We start from the raw sequence: 17237 nt of genomic DNA, 5'->3' as shown, positions 1-17237 counted from the left end.
TTTATTCTAGTTTTTTCTTTTTCTTTTCCTCTGCCGACGTGTTTTTTCATACATGTAGGTGTTGCTGCTGGATAAAAAAGGGAATACTTTCGCCGTATTGTATCCTAGGGCCAGATTCAATTGATATCACTAAGCCGCGGATCCCCATTTAGTGCTCTAGGCTTCCATTATCAAATTTTCATGCCCTTGCCTTCTATTTCTCTGTCACCTTTTGGAATTAAAATAAGGCATGTCGTAAATGTTAAGGGCCCTCTAAGCAATCGAATAATTTTCAATGAGTATATATCTCCCGCATTACTTGTAGTGGCATTGAAATATTTTTAAATATCTTTTCAGGTGTTTCTTGGTTGGATCTACCGTAAAAGTAGAAATTTTAATTTTTGATTTTATGGAAATATCGGTTTCTGTATTTTAGTCTGCGAGGAGCACGTATGATGATCTGTCGTAAATCGCGCCTGAATAGTCAGCGATCGCCGATGTAGATTTTTCCGTCACCTAGCGGGCAAAATTGTAATTATAACCGCTGTGAAATACGCCCTATCAACGCGGGGTAAACAAACGCTAGCTTTCTGCTGTGCCTGGATGTGCCCTAATTTCAGCGCTAAGGAGTCTTTGATTATGGTGACTATTGACGCCAGAAATTTCAAGCACATAAAAGAGGTCCATTAATTGCAAGTCTTTTGTCGTAAATTCTGCGTTTTCCTTTCGGTTGCTTTTTACAGAATATTTTTGCAGGCTTTCCGATTTGCCGATGTTTCGAACAAAGGATATCTGACGTCAAATGGCTACAAGAAAGCGATAATTGCACTTTTTGGAGAAAAGCCATCAAAGGTATGTTGTTCAATTAATGAAAAAACGATTCCTTCTCCATTTACTGAAAATTCAACTTATAATTTCATGAAAATCGATACATTTGGGCCTTTAAGGAGACTTCTCCTTTTGAGGAATGCCCTCTTCGCTTGGGCTAATCTACTGACTACGTCCTTCTTGCTTTGTCCATTGTTTGTCACTCTGCTACCCAAGCAGTGGAATTTGCTCAACTACTGAGGTTTAGGTTTCCTAGTTTCTGGTTGGTCCTAACCTCATTTCCTCTAATGCAGACCAATCCTTTGGTTTTATCTACATTAATTTTCAGCCTTTACTTGGCCTCTATATTTTCCATAATCAATTGAACGTTCTTCTGGTCCTTCTCTCTCTCTGACGTGATGACTATGTCATCAGTAGATTGCAACATGCTAATAGGGTAGTTTCCTTCATCAAATAAAACGAAAGGCATTGATTGCGATTCGTTACCCACCATTACTGTATTCATAATATACAAATTATTTCGTTTTAGAAATACCGGTTTAGACGAATGGCAATGGTCCATTTTTATCCTCATTTGAAAAGGGCCAGGTTGGCGCCCATGCGATGCCACTCCACGTGACGTCACAGGGACCTAGTTCTATACGAGAAGATAGGAGTTATACGTCGTCTGAGGTTACCAATGCATGCATGAGGCGCAGAGCTCAGGGAAACATGTCTAAATAATCACTTATTAAAACTGGCTAAGGTCGGAAAGTTTTCTTCATTTGATAAGGTATTAATAATCCTTATTTAAGCCAAGCGCTACCAGCCAGCAGGGTACTCAGCTACCTGCTAGCAGCCTGCATCTTATCAGCGCTCAACTCGCCTCAAGGTCACCTCACAGGGCAGCAGCGGGAACCAGAAATATGCCACACGGAGCGATTTCCTGGCATTCATACTTACGCGTCTCGTTTTCGCACGCTTAAAAATATTCACTTTTCATTTAATCGCGAAAAATAGATATCGTCATTTAAAAATCTAAAAGCGTGAAATACGTACTCCAGGAGTAATAATCTTTCGATTTAGGCAATAAAAAAATAATAGGAAACCACCCTATTCTTTTAACATGTGTTTTCACAGCTATCACTTTTTCTTTTATGTCTTCGATACCTTTCTCAATGAAATAAAACATACTGGTGATGAAGAATTTAATGCAGAAGAATCATGCATATAGGTGTTAATGGGTTAGCTGATAGGAAAATTGGGTGGATAGCTGTATCAAATCAATAGGTACTATTATTGAGGATTATACACTGATAATGATGCCTTTTTCCATATAAAAGAGGAATTGCCAGCATTAAAATCTATTCTGTACATACTACTGGAGGTCTTTTGCTCTCATTGATTCAACTGAAGTGGTGAATGGGAATAGCGTAGATTGAGTACGTAAGCATCAGAAGAGAGGCCAACCAGAGACGTTGCGACATTTATCCCTCCAGAAGATAAATTTGAACTCAAAGTTGTCTTGCTATCTCCCATCACAAGAACTTACAATTACTGATACTTCGACTGAGGTCAAATTACTGGCTCTAGTGAACAACACTATTTTGGCTCAGAAAGATGTTGTCGCCGCTTTCCTTCGGTCTGGTAATGAATTCAAACTTACGATGGTATTTAAGTGGGGTTAAGATGGAAATAGTGGGCACAAGCAATATACGCAAAGACTTGTATTCCGGAAGGAATCAGGTCCAGTGGATGATTCCTGTATGTTTTCCATTTCTGTGTTGCCTCTTCAGCTAAAATCAAATGATAAAAACAAATTCTTATGGCAGAATACCAGGCCAACTTCGATCAGGTATTGTAGACCCATTAAATTATTTCTGGAAGATGAAAGTTGGGAGGTAACTGTGAAAGAAGAGCAAAAGATAGAGACACAGATCTCTCCACTGATGCCCTTGGTCATCGAAATAAACGGGAAGAAATTGTACATAGGTAGTATCAGAATTTTGATGTTAAAAGAATCCTGACATTTTATCAGGCATTACCGGAGTAGAGGTAGAATTATTTCCATGGTTTGGAACAATTCTTAGTGCACTTTCCTGTGGTTTCTCCATAAGTACTAGAGAATTTGAGAAGAATGCTCAAAAAACAGAAGAAATATAAATGCATCATACTCGTGGTATTACATGCCTTTCACGGTACATAAAATCTAATTCATGGGACAAAAGTGATTGATTGCCACCATTGCATTGCATTAGTTCCTATTGGAATGCTTTCCGAAGAGGCCCAAGAAGCAAGGAATGAGCATATTGGGAAATTCGAAGAAAATCACGTGCTAAAATACTCGAGAAAGGATACAATGAGAGATATTTTTAACCTACTATTATTCACATCTGATCCTTGTTTCCAGTATTAGTTCGTAGCACCCAAGGCATTGTTATTCCCTCTCGATGGATGTCAGACAGCTTCTCAGGTAACCAATATTACCTGTGCCTAATGAAATGAGTAATGTTGAAGAGATGGAGGATGTGGAGTCGGTAAATGTCGGAGATGAAGAGAGTTGGGAGAGTAATAATGATGAAGGTGACTAATATTCCGCAGTTCAATTTCTGTGAAAATCGATTTTATGTGTAAATCCAGTGTTTAGGAGTGTATTTTAAACATAATCAGTTCATAAAATTAAGAAAAGCGCATTACTATAGAATTTTTATTGATTTTCTGCATATTTTTCCAAGTGTTGAGTAACATAATATTATTTTGTAAATTAAATTTATTTTTTTTCATAAAAACCACCTTGAAAAGACCTGTAATAGTGTTATTTTGTTTTTTTGTCAACAACTTGGCAATTCTGAATGTTTTCACAACAAAAGCTCTAAGTTTTTTGGGAAAAATAATTTTGTCCCACTAGATTCGCAATTGGAACCACTGTGGGAGGGTGATAACTCTTCACCTTCGATTTTAAATGATGACATATCCAACAGGTGTATGTTAACCAATCGAAATCAATATATTATCTCTCAAAATGCTTAAAACCTGATTAAATGGTTATTGTACTGGAGGGAATGATTCATATTAGGAAATGCGAGTGTTTGAAATTGATCAGGACTCTTTCCACTGGTTGATCAAATGAGAAATATGAGTTAGATGTGACAGAAGAAAAGAACTTTGCGTCACTCAGGGCTCCTTAATCTCTCCATTCCACATCCTGAGACCAGCCTCCAGATCCGGTATATGGACCTTTTATGTTGCAAAAGATGTAAATAGTTGACAGAAAACAAATAAGGTTTTATAACAACAATAAATATATTTATTTCAATTTCAGGGAGAGAAGGAGGCAATATTTGGATGTGATCGAAATAGAAAGTTAACATTGAAAGATTTTACAGACATAATACTTAGCAGAGAGAAAGAGAATAACAGAGAGCAACAGATTCACAAAGCTTTCTTTCTATTTGACTTGGAAAGTAGGTTTACAAAAACTAACTTCCAGTAATTATAACATGTGATTGAAGAATATCTAGTTAGATATAAAACTTCTACCAGATATATAAACAACAGCCTCATAAGTGACTTAAAAATGCATGATATATCAGATAGGCTAAGATTATGCGTAATCATTAAAGTATAACCTTGCTAGATTATCTAATAAAATAATAATTTTCGCCAGGTAAAGGCTTTTTGGTGCTGGAAGACTTTGTAAAAGCCCAATTGAATGTATTTCCTCACCTCAGTCATCGAGTGTTAGAGAAAGCTTTTTCTGCTGCTGATGTAAACAATGATGGCAGAATTAGTTATAGAGAGTTCCACAGCGTTATGTCCTATGGCTTTCCATTCTTCATTTAAATGTCTTCAAACAGAAAAAAATGTACCCTCTGATTTAAATGAGGAATCTCTGATTGTGAGTTATGCTCTAATGCTCTATAAAAAAGGCATCATTATAAGACGTAATACTAAGTTGAGATTGGTATTTCAATTATTCCTTTATTTCTTTCAATAAAACATTCGCAAAAATTATTTATCTTTTCATTCACTTCTGATTAGCAATGCAGTGAATATTGAAAACACTGCATTTGTTTCCATGATACATTACAAAAATACTAGGCTTTATATACTTGTAACAGTTGAGTATACATGGTCATTATTCTATGTGAGTTGAATGATGGAATGTCAACAAAAAATTAAATTGTTGCATTTTAATTAGCATGATAACTATTGTGATATAGATTTCATTTTGTATGTAATTTCCTTGATCTGAACCTGAAAAGCCATAAATGATACTATGGATGGAATCATCAATCACATTTTTCCACGTTCACAATGATTTACACAGTACGAGGATAAAATAATCACAAAAATTCTTGGTGGGCAATATTGTAGAAGTACGATGACTTATCTTGCAACAGTTCATCAGGAGCGTCAAATTCCAAGACTTGTCCATTGCCCATCACCAAAACCCTAAATAAAGGAAATTATGTTAATGCAACAATTATGTCAATACTGCATCATGTTACTATTCGTAATCATTCTTTAAACCAGAATATAATAAAATAACTGCATATGATTTCATTGTCATCATTTGGGTCTCATTCAAGGAATGCAATGATGCTGAATGGTGACATTTGCGTAACACAAGCAATTATTTTGCAAATTGCATTCTGCAAGTGACAACTGACCTACACTTTGGAAATATTCATAATATCGGCCAGATACAAATGTAAGTGTACGCAAATTTTCTAGTTCACTTCAACCAATCACTACTAACTCTGGAAATATTTTGAATCGATTGTTAAACTTTAATTCTGCCACAGAATCTTTTATAAGCAACTAGGACATATAAGTACACAGTTTAAATTTGATTTAAGAGAAAATCTGGGAAAATGACAAATTTTTAGCGACGACTAAAGAAATAATAAAATTTTGGAATAAAAACATAAATTACACAAGCATTTATTAATCAAGTTTTCCAGTTGAGTCTATCCACATAAATGAAGAGCAGTTCAGCTGATTCACAATCAAGTTGATTCAATTCAATCAGGTATTAGAATGATTTTCCAGCTTATCCTGCCTTGTTATACCATTTTTCCGAACTGACGGCGGCTGGGAGGAAAATAGAAACTAGCCAATGAGAAACGCTGCCCCTTCCACCTCTCCGTTTCCCTCCATCCCCTTCCCATTTCCCCTCCGCTCCCCTCCATCCGGCCGACCGGCATTGCCAGCCTTGGGAATAACGGTACTTTCGGGGGCGGCAGAACGAGCGCTGTACGATCTCATATGATTCGGCTTGGCAACACTGCTAGCTGGAGAGCGATGTGCACTGCACGGAGGTCGGAGAGAGACTGCGGGTTCTTCCACACTTTCTCACGTCGCTCTTCTGTGATTGGCTAGAAGCGTGGGTGGGTTTCGAGCACGCTCAAGGTCAGCCGCCGTCAGTTCAGAAAAATGGTGTAGTAGGGATCAGTGGTGTACCTAGGAATAAGCTTTGGGGGTGGGAGGATGCGGTGGCCTTAGCCCCCCCCCCCTCATAGGTAAGGGGAGGTCTGGAAATATGTTTGAAAAATGGCATTCCAGGAAATACATTATACATAATTTTCGTGCTTAAAATTTAACTTTAAGCAGATACAGTTATTATATATATCAAAACTACATAATACTTAAAAAAAAAATTTTCTCTGAGACTTTGGGGAGGGGGGGGGATGCAATGTAGCCGGGGCCGAAAAAAAATCACTTTCCATGGGAAGATAGAATGGACGAAATGCTGAACAGTTCCTGACTTCACACTGGATTAAATGATACTTTGTTCAGATTATGCCCAAAGTGTGAGTTCCTCTACAACTCTCGCATCGGCAAACTCCAAAGGAACCAAATTTGAAATTTCAAGCGCACTTGAATTTTTCGAATGTTCGTATCTCTGAAAGTTCATAAATTCAATGTGCTTAGGAAAAGGACTAACTGTACGTCCAATTTACTAGCGTTAATGAATGTGTCACCATAATTCCCCAGGAATGAAGCTCATTATATGATGTTGCGTGCAGTTGAAGTATCTCCAACCAAAGAAAGAACCAAAATTGACGCTCTTGGGCACAGTACAAGATGATAACTTAAATGTAGATCAATGATGATATCGTAGCATTGTGTACATCCACCTAAATGCCATTGCTTTTACGTGGAACTTCGTAATAAAGTTCATTTAGTAACCGCTGGGACCAGGACTGAGGTTCTTGATTTCATAATAACGTTTCTTTTATTATAAATTGGATAGGCCTTTTTGTCGGGACTAACGAATTGCTTCGTAATAAAGAGAACTTCGTAATAACGTTGTTCGTATTAATGAGAGTCTACTGTATTACAAAAAACATAGACAGTGTTAAATCTATACCTTATTTTTACATAAAAATAATAACAAAAACGAATATTATTATTGTCTTTTACCAGTCTATTGTTTACAACTATACACCCATGTGTAACTCAAAGTGGACAATATTTATGCTATTTTTACTACCTATCGGACTAATACAGAAAAATTATACAAACTAATTGAGATTCAATTATGAAGTTTAAAAATATCTCCGAAAATTTTCATTCACAACATAAAGGATTACAGAAAAATTAGTGGTGAATAGCATCCTGTAAACCAGCGGTTCCCAAACTTTTTCTTTCCGCGACCCATTTTAGCTCATTCTTTTTAGCCGCGACCCCCTAAAAAGTCCAAGTCCAAGTTTAAGTACGCTGTTCACCATATTATTAGTATCTCGCAACCCCTTTCTGAACGGCCTACGACCCCCTTGGGGGTCGCGACCCCCACTTTGGGAACCGCTGCTGTAAACTAATGAATGAAAGTAGTTGTTTCACGGTTTACTTGGTGTTAATAGCATACCTGAGTATAATAAAACTGGCAATTTTCCACAAATATAAATTTAATTTAGTCAATAAATTATTCTAAATGTATTCTATTGAATTGGAGAAGTGTAATGCAAAACACCGTTTGAAATTAGCACAAGAGAAGCATTAAAAAAAAACTGGCTATAACTCACCTATCTGAATCCAAAACAGTAGATACTCGGTGGGCGATTGTCAAAACAGTGCTTTGGCAGAAAGCTGAACGAATTGTACGTTGAATATGGCGATCAGTCTCTTGGTCAACATTAGCCGTGGCCTCATCAATGCACAAAATCTAAGCAATAAGAAGGAAAAAAATAAAATTAATAATGTAATGCCCCAAAGATGTAAATGTTGGCTTAAAGAATAAAAATGAAAGGGCAGAAATAGCATTTTCTATCCCTAAAAACCATGTAGCCAAAAAAATATCAAAATCAGTTTGGCTATACTGTTGAGAGATTTCTTACTCAAAGTTTTTAACACCTCGACAGTTACAGACTATCATTTTTAGATACTGGATACATTCATTTCACTGGTGGCCACTATTCCAATACGAAAGATAAAACCAGAGCTTAATTTCAACCAGAATGCACCAGAAAGGTATTCCAGAACCTCTCAGGAAAAATTCGGCCGTGTCAAAAAATTTCTGTTATTCTAATATTCGGCAAAACATGATTACTCATTGTTACTTTTATTATAAGCTTTAAAAAAATCTGAAGTTCTAAGGAGGAGGGGGGGACTTAAGTACTTTTGATAATTGTGTGGATTAAATGTTTTGGTATGCATTCCGGTACCAAAAATTTAGAAATTAAGCACTGTATAAAACTATCAGCATGAATGAAAATCATTTGATAATGGGGCATTAATATGATTTTTTTGAACATTATGCGATTGGGTCTGATCCATAAAAGTGCCCAATAGAATGAATACCTTAGCATTATGAAGGAGAGCTCGGGCCAAGCAGAAGAGCTGACACTGACCAGCAGAGAAGGTTGCTTCACTAGAATTCACTTGTGCACTGAGACCCCCCATTCGGCGCACAACAGCCCCAAGATGGCACTTCTGGAGAGCTGACCATAGCTCTGCATCAGTATAAGTGCTACCTCCTGGGTCTAAATTTTCCCTCACCGTTCCCGAGAAAAGAAATGGGTCTTGGGGGATGATGGCAATTCTGGACCTGAGGAGAATACATAACAGATATAATAAATGAAAGTCAAACACTGATATTACACTCTGAAAAATGATAATCAACAATTCACTACAAGGAAAGCAGTGGTAGATACATGTGGGGGGGCTTAGGGGGTGTGCGCCCCCCCCCCTTGCGGGGCCACCCGCATTACCTAACATTACAGAACCACAATTGTTAACTTTTTTATTAGATAAGATAGCATTATCTTGAAAACTTTCTCAAAATTTGCAAGCAAATTATTTTCCATTATGAAGAAAGTAAAGGTAGATCAAGAAATATTTTGTCTCCCCCCCCTTCCGGAGTTTTTTTGTATCCGCTACAGAAGGAAAGAGAACTTATTTAAATTAATGGCAATGGCCATAGAGGCTCTGTTACTCTATGTACAAATAGAAGGGCATTTCTTCCTACAAGGAGTTTGGGATTTCAGCCTGTCCACCATATTTGTCTAGCTTGTGCAAAGGAGAAATACATAGGCTCTCATTATGTGAAAACTCAGAATACTTCACCAGCCTAGGATTACATCAACATTAATAATTTATTCAACATATATGCACATGGGAAACAAATAATAGGGTTGATATCAATCAATATGATTTCTGCTGGTTTAACATTTATGGCACAAATGAAGTTATTCAGAAACATTTATGGTGTGAGATTCATAATTACTTAACTTTAATTTGAGGATTTTTGAGAAAACTGTGTCTAATTTACTTCTCAAGTATTTCAACCCTTCAATTTTTCAAGAAGAACCATCATCAAAAGAATGAGTTTTCTCTGCATTTGTGACTATCGTAAAAAATAACGTTAATGTCATGAAGATATTGCCTTGAAAACTCATTCTCTTGATGATGATTTCGGTAGAATAGGCACAAATTAAACAATAAAGAAGGTGGAGAATTGCCCAAGAGTATCTTTATTCATTATATATTTAATAGACTGTGGTGGACATAGGCGGATATAGGGAGGGGGCACAGGGGCACGTGCCCCCCCCCCCCCCAGACCCTTAAAAAGTATGCAAGATTTTTAATACGGTCCCGTTATCATGGCGTTCGATTTGTATTACGGAGTATCCTTGTGCCCCCCCCAGAAAGAAATCCTGGATCCGCCCCTAGTGGTGGATCTAGGGGAGAGATAGGGGTTGGCTACCCCTTTACCCTGTAATTTATGGAAAAATTGGAAAGATGGTAATATGTAAGGTGGCTCTCCAATGAATGCTTTTATTTAACCAACTTAACAAACCATATTTAAAAATAATTGATGAATATCTAAAAGCCACTTGTTTATGCACATCAAACCTTAGACATAGCATTGATAAGAGGTATACAAGAATTGCCACGAGAAAAAAATTGAAGTGAATGGCCAAATAAGAGAGGATTACTTTTTCAGCAGCAAACTATTTTTCCATCCATTTTCTGAATCTACAATTTTAACTTCTACAAAGAACCAGAAGAAACTTCCCCACAGTCAATTCAACAATGACATCCAGAGAGACTTACCTGAGATCAGAGAGTTTGATGAATGAAATATTTACAGTATCTACAAAAATATCACCCTCAGAGAGCTCAGTCAGGCGAAAAAGTGCAGCAAAAAGGCTACTTTTTCCTGCTCCAGTGCGACCAACAATCCCAATTTTCTCCGCTGGTCTAGTTTGGAATGATACTCCTTTAAGTGATGGTGGTATGTTCTCCCTGAGAAATAAAGTCAAATTCATCACAATATATGAACTCCTTTTTTGCTAATAGTTCTTTAAATAATGTTAATTTTATGTTTGAAATTTAATTTGATGGCAGTACATAATGGAGAACCTCCTTGCTATAGTAAAATATATTTTCAAGAATAAACCTTATAAAACAAAGACCAGGATTAAAACAATGTTATACTAAAAGCCATTTAACACGAAACATGATTTAATGCATGACAGGCATACTAATGCATTGTCACACTGAAATTCTGAGAAGCACTAATTATGCGGTGGATATGACAATCCTTACCTGTATTTGAGTACGACATTGTTGAACACAATGGCTCCTTGGAATGGCCAAACATACGGACAGGCCACAGTTGGAGTATCTTTTGCTTCCTCAGGTTCAACATTGTTGATATATTGGTACACCCTCTCGACTGCAACCATTTCACGTTCTGTCTCAACAAAAGCATTGACAACACCACCAAGTAGGCCACTGACAGACAGAGCATATGAAATGGCCAAGCCTATGAGACCTATAGAGGAAATACAAATTTGATTAAATAGCAAATAATATTTTGAACTCAATGATGCTCTTATACTGTCAACACATACAGTAACTATGCAAAGTAAAATATACAAGACATCTTATAGGTAGAAAATAAACATAAGCCTTTCTCAAAGATTTAAAATTTTTGCCATTTTAATACTTGAAAATGACCCAAGAATACAGGATTTTCTTTACTCATCTAGATAACAGTGATGTGCACTTTCAATTTTCCTAACATGTTTTCAATGAACAAAATGATTTTTCAGCAAAGAAAACCACTTAATATTATGAATTAAAGAGAGCTCAGGTGACCTAATGTAGTTAATTCACAAGTTATCAGTCAAAAATACTAAATCAGTAAACAGTACATACAGGGGCCGATTCAGGATTTCTTTCTGGGGGGAGGGGGAACAAGGATACCTCATAATACAAAACAAACACAATGATAATGAGACCGTATTAAAAATCTTGCATATTTTTTAAGAGTTTGAGGGGGGGGGGCACGTGCCCCCATGCTCCTTCCCTAGATCCGCCTATGAACACATAACACAGTAACGAAGTTTCATATTAAATTCTCCAAAGTTCAAAATTATTACGTACATATATAAGACCAGTTTCAATGGTAATTCATCACCGCCAGTTGTGTTGAATAGAATTAGACCGCAGAAAATTAAATCAAATACTTGAGTGAGTCCAGAAGTATACTATGCCCCCAAAAATTTTCATAAATTATCCGTGAATAAGATTTAGTACAGACTTTTTCTTCATTTTGAATAACCATTGTCACATTGAAAACAAAATCACTAAAATTTCAACGGTAGTCACTTTATCCAATATATGTACAATTTATTTCTCACAAACTTGCTAAAACACTCACCTGGATTAGCTACGCTGAACTGATGCTGGATTACAGCAATTAGCCCAACACCACCAACTATCACCACTCCAATAAACTGAATGCGCAAACCCAACCACTGTCCAGCAGCCTGACTTGCCAACTGCGCTTTCTGATTGGCTTCAAGATGCTCCTCATTTTCAAGTTTGAACCTATGAAAGTAAAATGCGATTATTTGATTATCCTAAAAATTTAAATTGGCACATAATCCAAAAGAGCGGTGAAAAACAATCATCCATTACACCCCAAAGTTCCCTAGATTTCATTTTTTCTCGGAAGAAGTATGAATGCATTTAAATGCAAATGACAAATACAACGGAATCGTCACCATTTTTTTTATTGTTGTCGATTGCAATAGGCTTTGAAAATTAAAGATACCTGTATTTCTCAGTTTTTCAATACTTAACCTACTTCTCAAGCTATTCACAGCAAATTATTGACCGGCTTACCACTTTCTCTAATAAGTTCATGATTTTACTAGCTCTTACTAAGCAGATCACTGCTTCTCTGCTACTTCTTGGCCTTGCACATAGGTCTCATATGGTTCATTGTCATAAACAATCTAATGAGGGATACTTTCGACAGAGAATCCATTTCATGAGGAGGAGGGGACCTGGGGGAGCCCAGCTCTCCAAAGCAGGAGTGGGAATGCAATGTAAAGGCAAAGTGGCCTATGTGGCACCTGTTTAAAGGGACAGCTAAGCTGAAGCTGTTTCAGGAAAATGAACTGGAGGACGTGGAGAATTCCGCTCCCCATAGTGGAAGTGTGCTCCCAACATGAGAGGCAAAGTGTCTCATGGCTAATGGAACAGTGGAGCTGTTCCAGAAGGGTGAAAGAGATGCACCAATAAAAGTGGGAATACGAAGGGGTGGCAGGAGAGACATGATTTTATTCCTAAGTCGGTTAATAACTAGTCAGAATTTTTACCTCTAAGTACATATATTTCTGCATGAACAACAGAATTTTCAATATTTTTCTCCAATTCGAGTGAAAATATTTTTAATGGCGAAAACATCAATTACAATGAGAATTGTTTTACATACCTCAGCATGTCAGTTGAGAGCTCGTTTTTGAACTATATACGTTGGTAAATAAGATCCTCTCTACATACAGTATAGGCAACCCACAACACACACTTTTTTCTCCATTCCTACTTAAATGCATAATTATTTTACTTTTTTGTCAAGAGATAGGGAAAATTATCTGTAACCCAGTAGATACCGCAGCAAAATCACCCATTGAGAAGCATGACCCAACAGCAATACACCAATAATATCCCTTACTCCAATTTTACTGAAGAAATCGTGAGAACATAAAAGTAGAGTAAATTCAATAGTTGGGGAGTTAACTTTGTGGAAATTCATATTCAATGAATAATGCAACAACTTCACAATCCCTGCTTCCAAAAGCCCACTTCCACATTCTAAACTAGTTTCTTGTGTATATACCGTGCCTTACCTCTTGACAATGGCACTTAGCGTGTCGAAACTGACCGGAGTGAATATGTATAATACATAATATTATATTACATTGTGGAATTTACAATGGTGTAGCATTATTCAATTTATAAAAGTAAAGGAATACATCACTTGATAATTTAAGATGTGAAAAGGCAATGTGCATTGATACCTGGACACAGCTCGATAGGCCCGAATTGTCTGAAGGCCTTGCAAAGTTTCATTGAAGTGACTGTAGAGTGGCGACAGAGTAACACTGGAAAGACGTTTCAACTCTCTTGAGGTCCGTCTGTAGTGATTTTGAAGCCAGTAATACAGGGGGATGAGAGGGACCAGGATCAATAGTAGCCATGGGATGCCGTATACAGTAACAAAAACAGCACCTTTTCATTTAGGAGAGAAGATATGCATTAATAATCTTTCACAAAATTATTCCAAATTTCTAAGTATGTGCAGATTAAATGGTATCAGCATTGCCATAAAAATTTCTATAATCTTATCTAATAAATAATTATCAGGGGTGACCTCCATAAAACAAGAGAAATTTTTTAATAATCACTGATGACTTTTTCAGATGTATGGCAGATTAAAATAGAAATATTAGCCTTATTTACACAACATTTTTATTATTTCTTAGAAAACTATTACATGGAGAATGACCGGCAATTGAAGCTGGGATTAGCATGAAATTCGGTCGGAAGTATTTTAGCTAAAATATATATTTTGAGGCCTCTTATCCACCATTAATGCTAACTTATGCTCAAACAATAAAAGCATTGGCTACTGAGGAAATATTCACCTATGACATGGATTATAAAATTATGAATGCAATAATACAATCAAGTAAACAAATTCTACTCAAACCAAATTCTTCAGATCTTTCAGCCAGCAGATTTCAACTGAAATACAAATTTTCTTTTAACTAATTTACATCAATAAAGGTTAATTTTCAAAGTAAGGAAATTATAAGAATTTTAATTACACTATATTTCACCAATATTTAGACCACCTGATATTAGTGATGCCATTAAGTCTACATTTACCTTAGTATACTTTTTATGAGATTGATATGTTAATACAAAAAGTCAAATCTAATTATGTATGTACCTAATTTAAATACTACATGTATTTAGAAAAAATAAAGCAACAAAACTATAAAAGATAAATGTACCTAGAATAATTATTCCACAACCACAAGATAAAATATCACATTGATTAGATAGGATGGCACTCTTGATTTGAAACCAAATAAATTATTCAGCACTCGATAATATGAGTTAACAAATAGACATGGATTATTTTTAAGGTATACGAGGATAACTTTGAAGACCTTACAAAATATGAAGAACTACTCATCTTCTTGCAGTTTACTTTACTACTCAATAAGTACTCATCAAGTATTTCATGATTATAACATATAAAGAAAATATTTGTTTACCAACAACACTGAAAAGCTGAGCAAACAGGATATTCATGATGAAGGGGAGAGAGTCATCCACAGTGTAGGTATCAGATGAGAAGCGATTGAGGATGCGACCAAGGGGAGAGAGGTCAAAAAACACAACCCTTGCCTGAAACAACAATTCATAATATTTTTTACAATTCCTGAAAGAGCAAACTCAAAATTGGTAAGAGGAATTACTAAATAGGCCGTGAATGTTACTGATGCTTATGAAACATTGATTGCTTATTGAAGTATTACCCTAGTAGCACTAAAAGAATTATATCTAGATTTAATATGTATCATATTATACACTGTATACATATTATATCTGTATAAAATACATGCAAATGTCCTCTACCACGCAGATAATATCTAGATATTATACGTATTATATCTGCTGCCATAATATGGATTTTATATAGATTAAATATGTATAACTCGTTGTAAATCTGCATATTATACATATCTTACACATGTCTAATGCTCCCTGGTTACGCCGTAAGGATATTATTTGTATATTTTAAAGATTCTGGTATATATATCAAGGACCATGGATCATCAAACATGTATAAAATACGCATAATATAAAGATTTGCATATCTGTATACAGATGTATTTCGAAATCTTAAAAATATACAGATATAATCCTTTTGTTACTACTAGGGTAATTAATACGTAGTGATACATGAGAATTAGGGATGGTCGGATCGGATACCTCAGATCCAAATATCCACAGGTATTGCCCTTCATCGGATACATCGGATCCAAAGTTGCGGAAGACATCGGATCTGGATCAGAAATTTTAAATAATAGCTTCAGTGAATGCAACCACCCGTAAGGATGGAAAGAGTTCCGATTCTCTCTTCGAATGTGCCGTCGCATGCGATTCTTGTCCTACTCATGAACCGTTTTGTTTGAAAGCTCTCGCAGAGGTTACGTAGGAGAATTTCAGCCATGGAAAATGAATAAAGGCAAAATACGACCGGCACATAGTGTGACTCTTCCAAGAGATTGAACAATCATCGGGGGAATTTCAGCGTCAGGAATTTGAAAATGCATTTGGATCCGAAAATATCCGTTCCGAAAGATCCGGCTCCAAAAATCAAGGATCTGATCCGAAAAAAATCCTGGATCCGTCCATCCCTAATGAGAACAGTTTAATACGTGAAATACTTCAAATGCTGTATGCCTCCTTCCAATTTCATGGCAATGGACTCTAAAATTGATTAAACAATTTCGTTTCCAAAAAAATAAAAACTAGTTAAAGTCAGAAATATGTATCGAAGAAAATATTTACTTAGAAGTTATAAAAAATATATCTAATCCTCAGCACTAGGTATGAATTTTTTAGGACTTAAAAGCTCATTTATTTTATGAGGAAAATATTCATATTAGTAATTGGTAAATTAATTTTTGCCCTAATTTGCAAATAACATATAACTTACCTTGATAACAGTATCCAATAGGAGAGTGTGAATGTTCTTAGCAGCACAAATCCCACCATAAGCAAACAAAAATGCACGGAGAAGGGTGAATACAGTGTTGAGGCAAACAATGCTACCATATATGGACAAGTAGTACACAGCCTCATCAGCATAATACTTAGAAGAATTAGAATAGTCACTCAAAGTCTCACTCATTTCATGGAAACTATCTTCTTCATTGAATCCCGATGCACTTGAGTGGGATGCATTTGATGGTGTTGAATGAGTTACCCAATACGAAAGCCACCAATCAGCTGTGTTCCGAGAAACTTGCATGAAGAACATCGACAGAAGAATGAACACAGCAAGGATTTGGCCCACAGCAAACCAGTAGTTTGCATAAATGCTGAGCTTTACAGCTCCTGACTCCTTCTCCTCTCCTTTGCTCAGAATACTACTGGTTATAGAGAGATCATCTCCATCTTTTACAACTCTGCTGATTTTTCTTTTGACTGGCAAGTATTCGTCATCAAGAGACTCCATTTGAGCAGTTATTTCATCTATATCCGACAGGATGTCACCAGGTTTGCCTACACATTTGTAATTAAGGAAATAGTATTTTTTTTCAAATCTTATCAAATAATTATGTAGATTTATAGATTCAACATAGAGTAAAACACATTTTTCCATAAGAAATAAAAATTGTGTGAATAATTTTCATTGACATAATTTAAATAGTTCCACAGAAGTGATCTGTGATCTTGAGAAATGTTTGTCAATCAATACAGACTTCATCATCCACATCTTTATTACATCGCCATTAGTAGAAGTTAGTACTGCAATAATAATGTCAGTCCTCTTGTGAAGTTGTGCTAACTCTAATTACATCAAAAGTAAACCACCTTTTTGCACATGTAACTCCGACCATCAA

At 36.1% G+C, this 17237-nt stretch overlaps 2 protein-coding genes across 2 annotated transcripts in view; one reads left to right on the top strand and one right to left on the bottom strand.

Annotated features, from left to right (window-relative positions):
* The first annotated feature begins 549 nt into the window (after positions 1-549).
* On the top strand, positions 550-4800 carry LOC124157148 (EF-hand calcium-binding domain-containing protein 11-like). The gene is made up of 4 exons (XM_046531648.1): positions 550-660; positions 736-831; positions 4109-4250; positions 4454-4800. Exons 1-4 carry the CDS (start codon positions 583-585, stop codon positions 4627-4629), a joined length of 492 nt encoding a protein of 163 aa, XP_046387604.1. The 5' UTR covers positions 550-582; the 3' UTR covers positions 4630-4800.
* The window catches only part of LOC124157147 (ATP-binding cassette sub-family C member 10), a 33358-nt gene continuing 20191 nt past the window's right edge, over positions 4071-17237 (bottom strand). The window contains exons 14-22 of the mRNA XM_046531647.1: positions 16328-16896; positions 14877-15009; positions 13611-13821; positions 11963-12132; positions 10843-11071; positions 10348-10539; positions 8593-8839; positions 7818-7957; positions 4071-5241 (exon numbers count right to left, since the gene is read on the bottom strand). Of these exons, the coding sequence (XP_046387603.1) occupies positions 5133-5241; positions 7818-7957; positions 8593-8839; positions 10348-10539; positions 10843-11071; positions 11963-12132; positions 13611-13821; positions 14877-15009; positions 16328-16896 (2000 nt within the window). The 3' untranslated portion in view covers positions 4071-5132. The remainder of the gene's footprint in view (positions 5242-7817; positions 7958-8592; positions 8840-10347; positions 10540-10842; positions 11072-11962; positions 12133-13610; positions 13822-14876; positions 15010-16327; positions 16897-17237) is intronic.

This window comes from Ischnura elegans, chromosome 4, assembly GCF_921293095.1.
Source record: "Ischnura elegans chromosome 4, ioIscEleg1.1, whole genome shotgun sequence".
NCBI lineage: Eukaryota > Metazoa > Arthropoda > Insecta > Odonata > Coenagrionidae > Ischnura > Ischnura elegans.
Note: the sequence above shows the minus strand (reverse complement) of the source record. Positions and strands in the feature narration are given on the sequence as shown.

Coding starts and splice junctions, on each gene's coding strand:
- LOC124157148 (XM_046531648.1), top strand. CDS start 583: ATGTGCCCTAATTTCAGCGCTAAGGAGTCTTTGATTATGGTGACTATT. Junction 832..4,108: donor TTGGAGAAAAGCCATCAAAG/GTATGTTGTTCA, acceptor TTTCAATTTCAG/GGAGAGAAGGAGGCAATATT. Junction 4,251..4,453: donor CTTTCTATTTGACTTGGAAA/GTAGGTTTACAA, acceptor AATTTTCGCCAG/GTAAAGGCTTTTTGGTGCTG.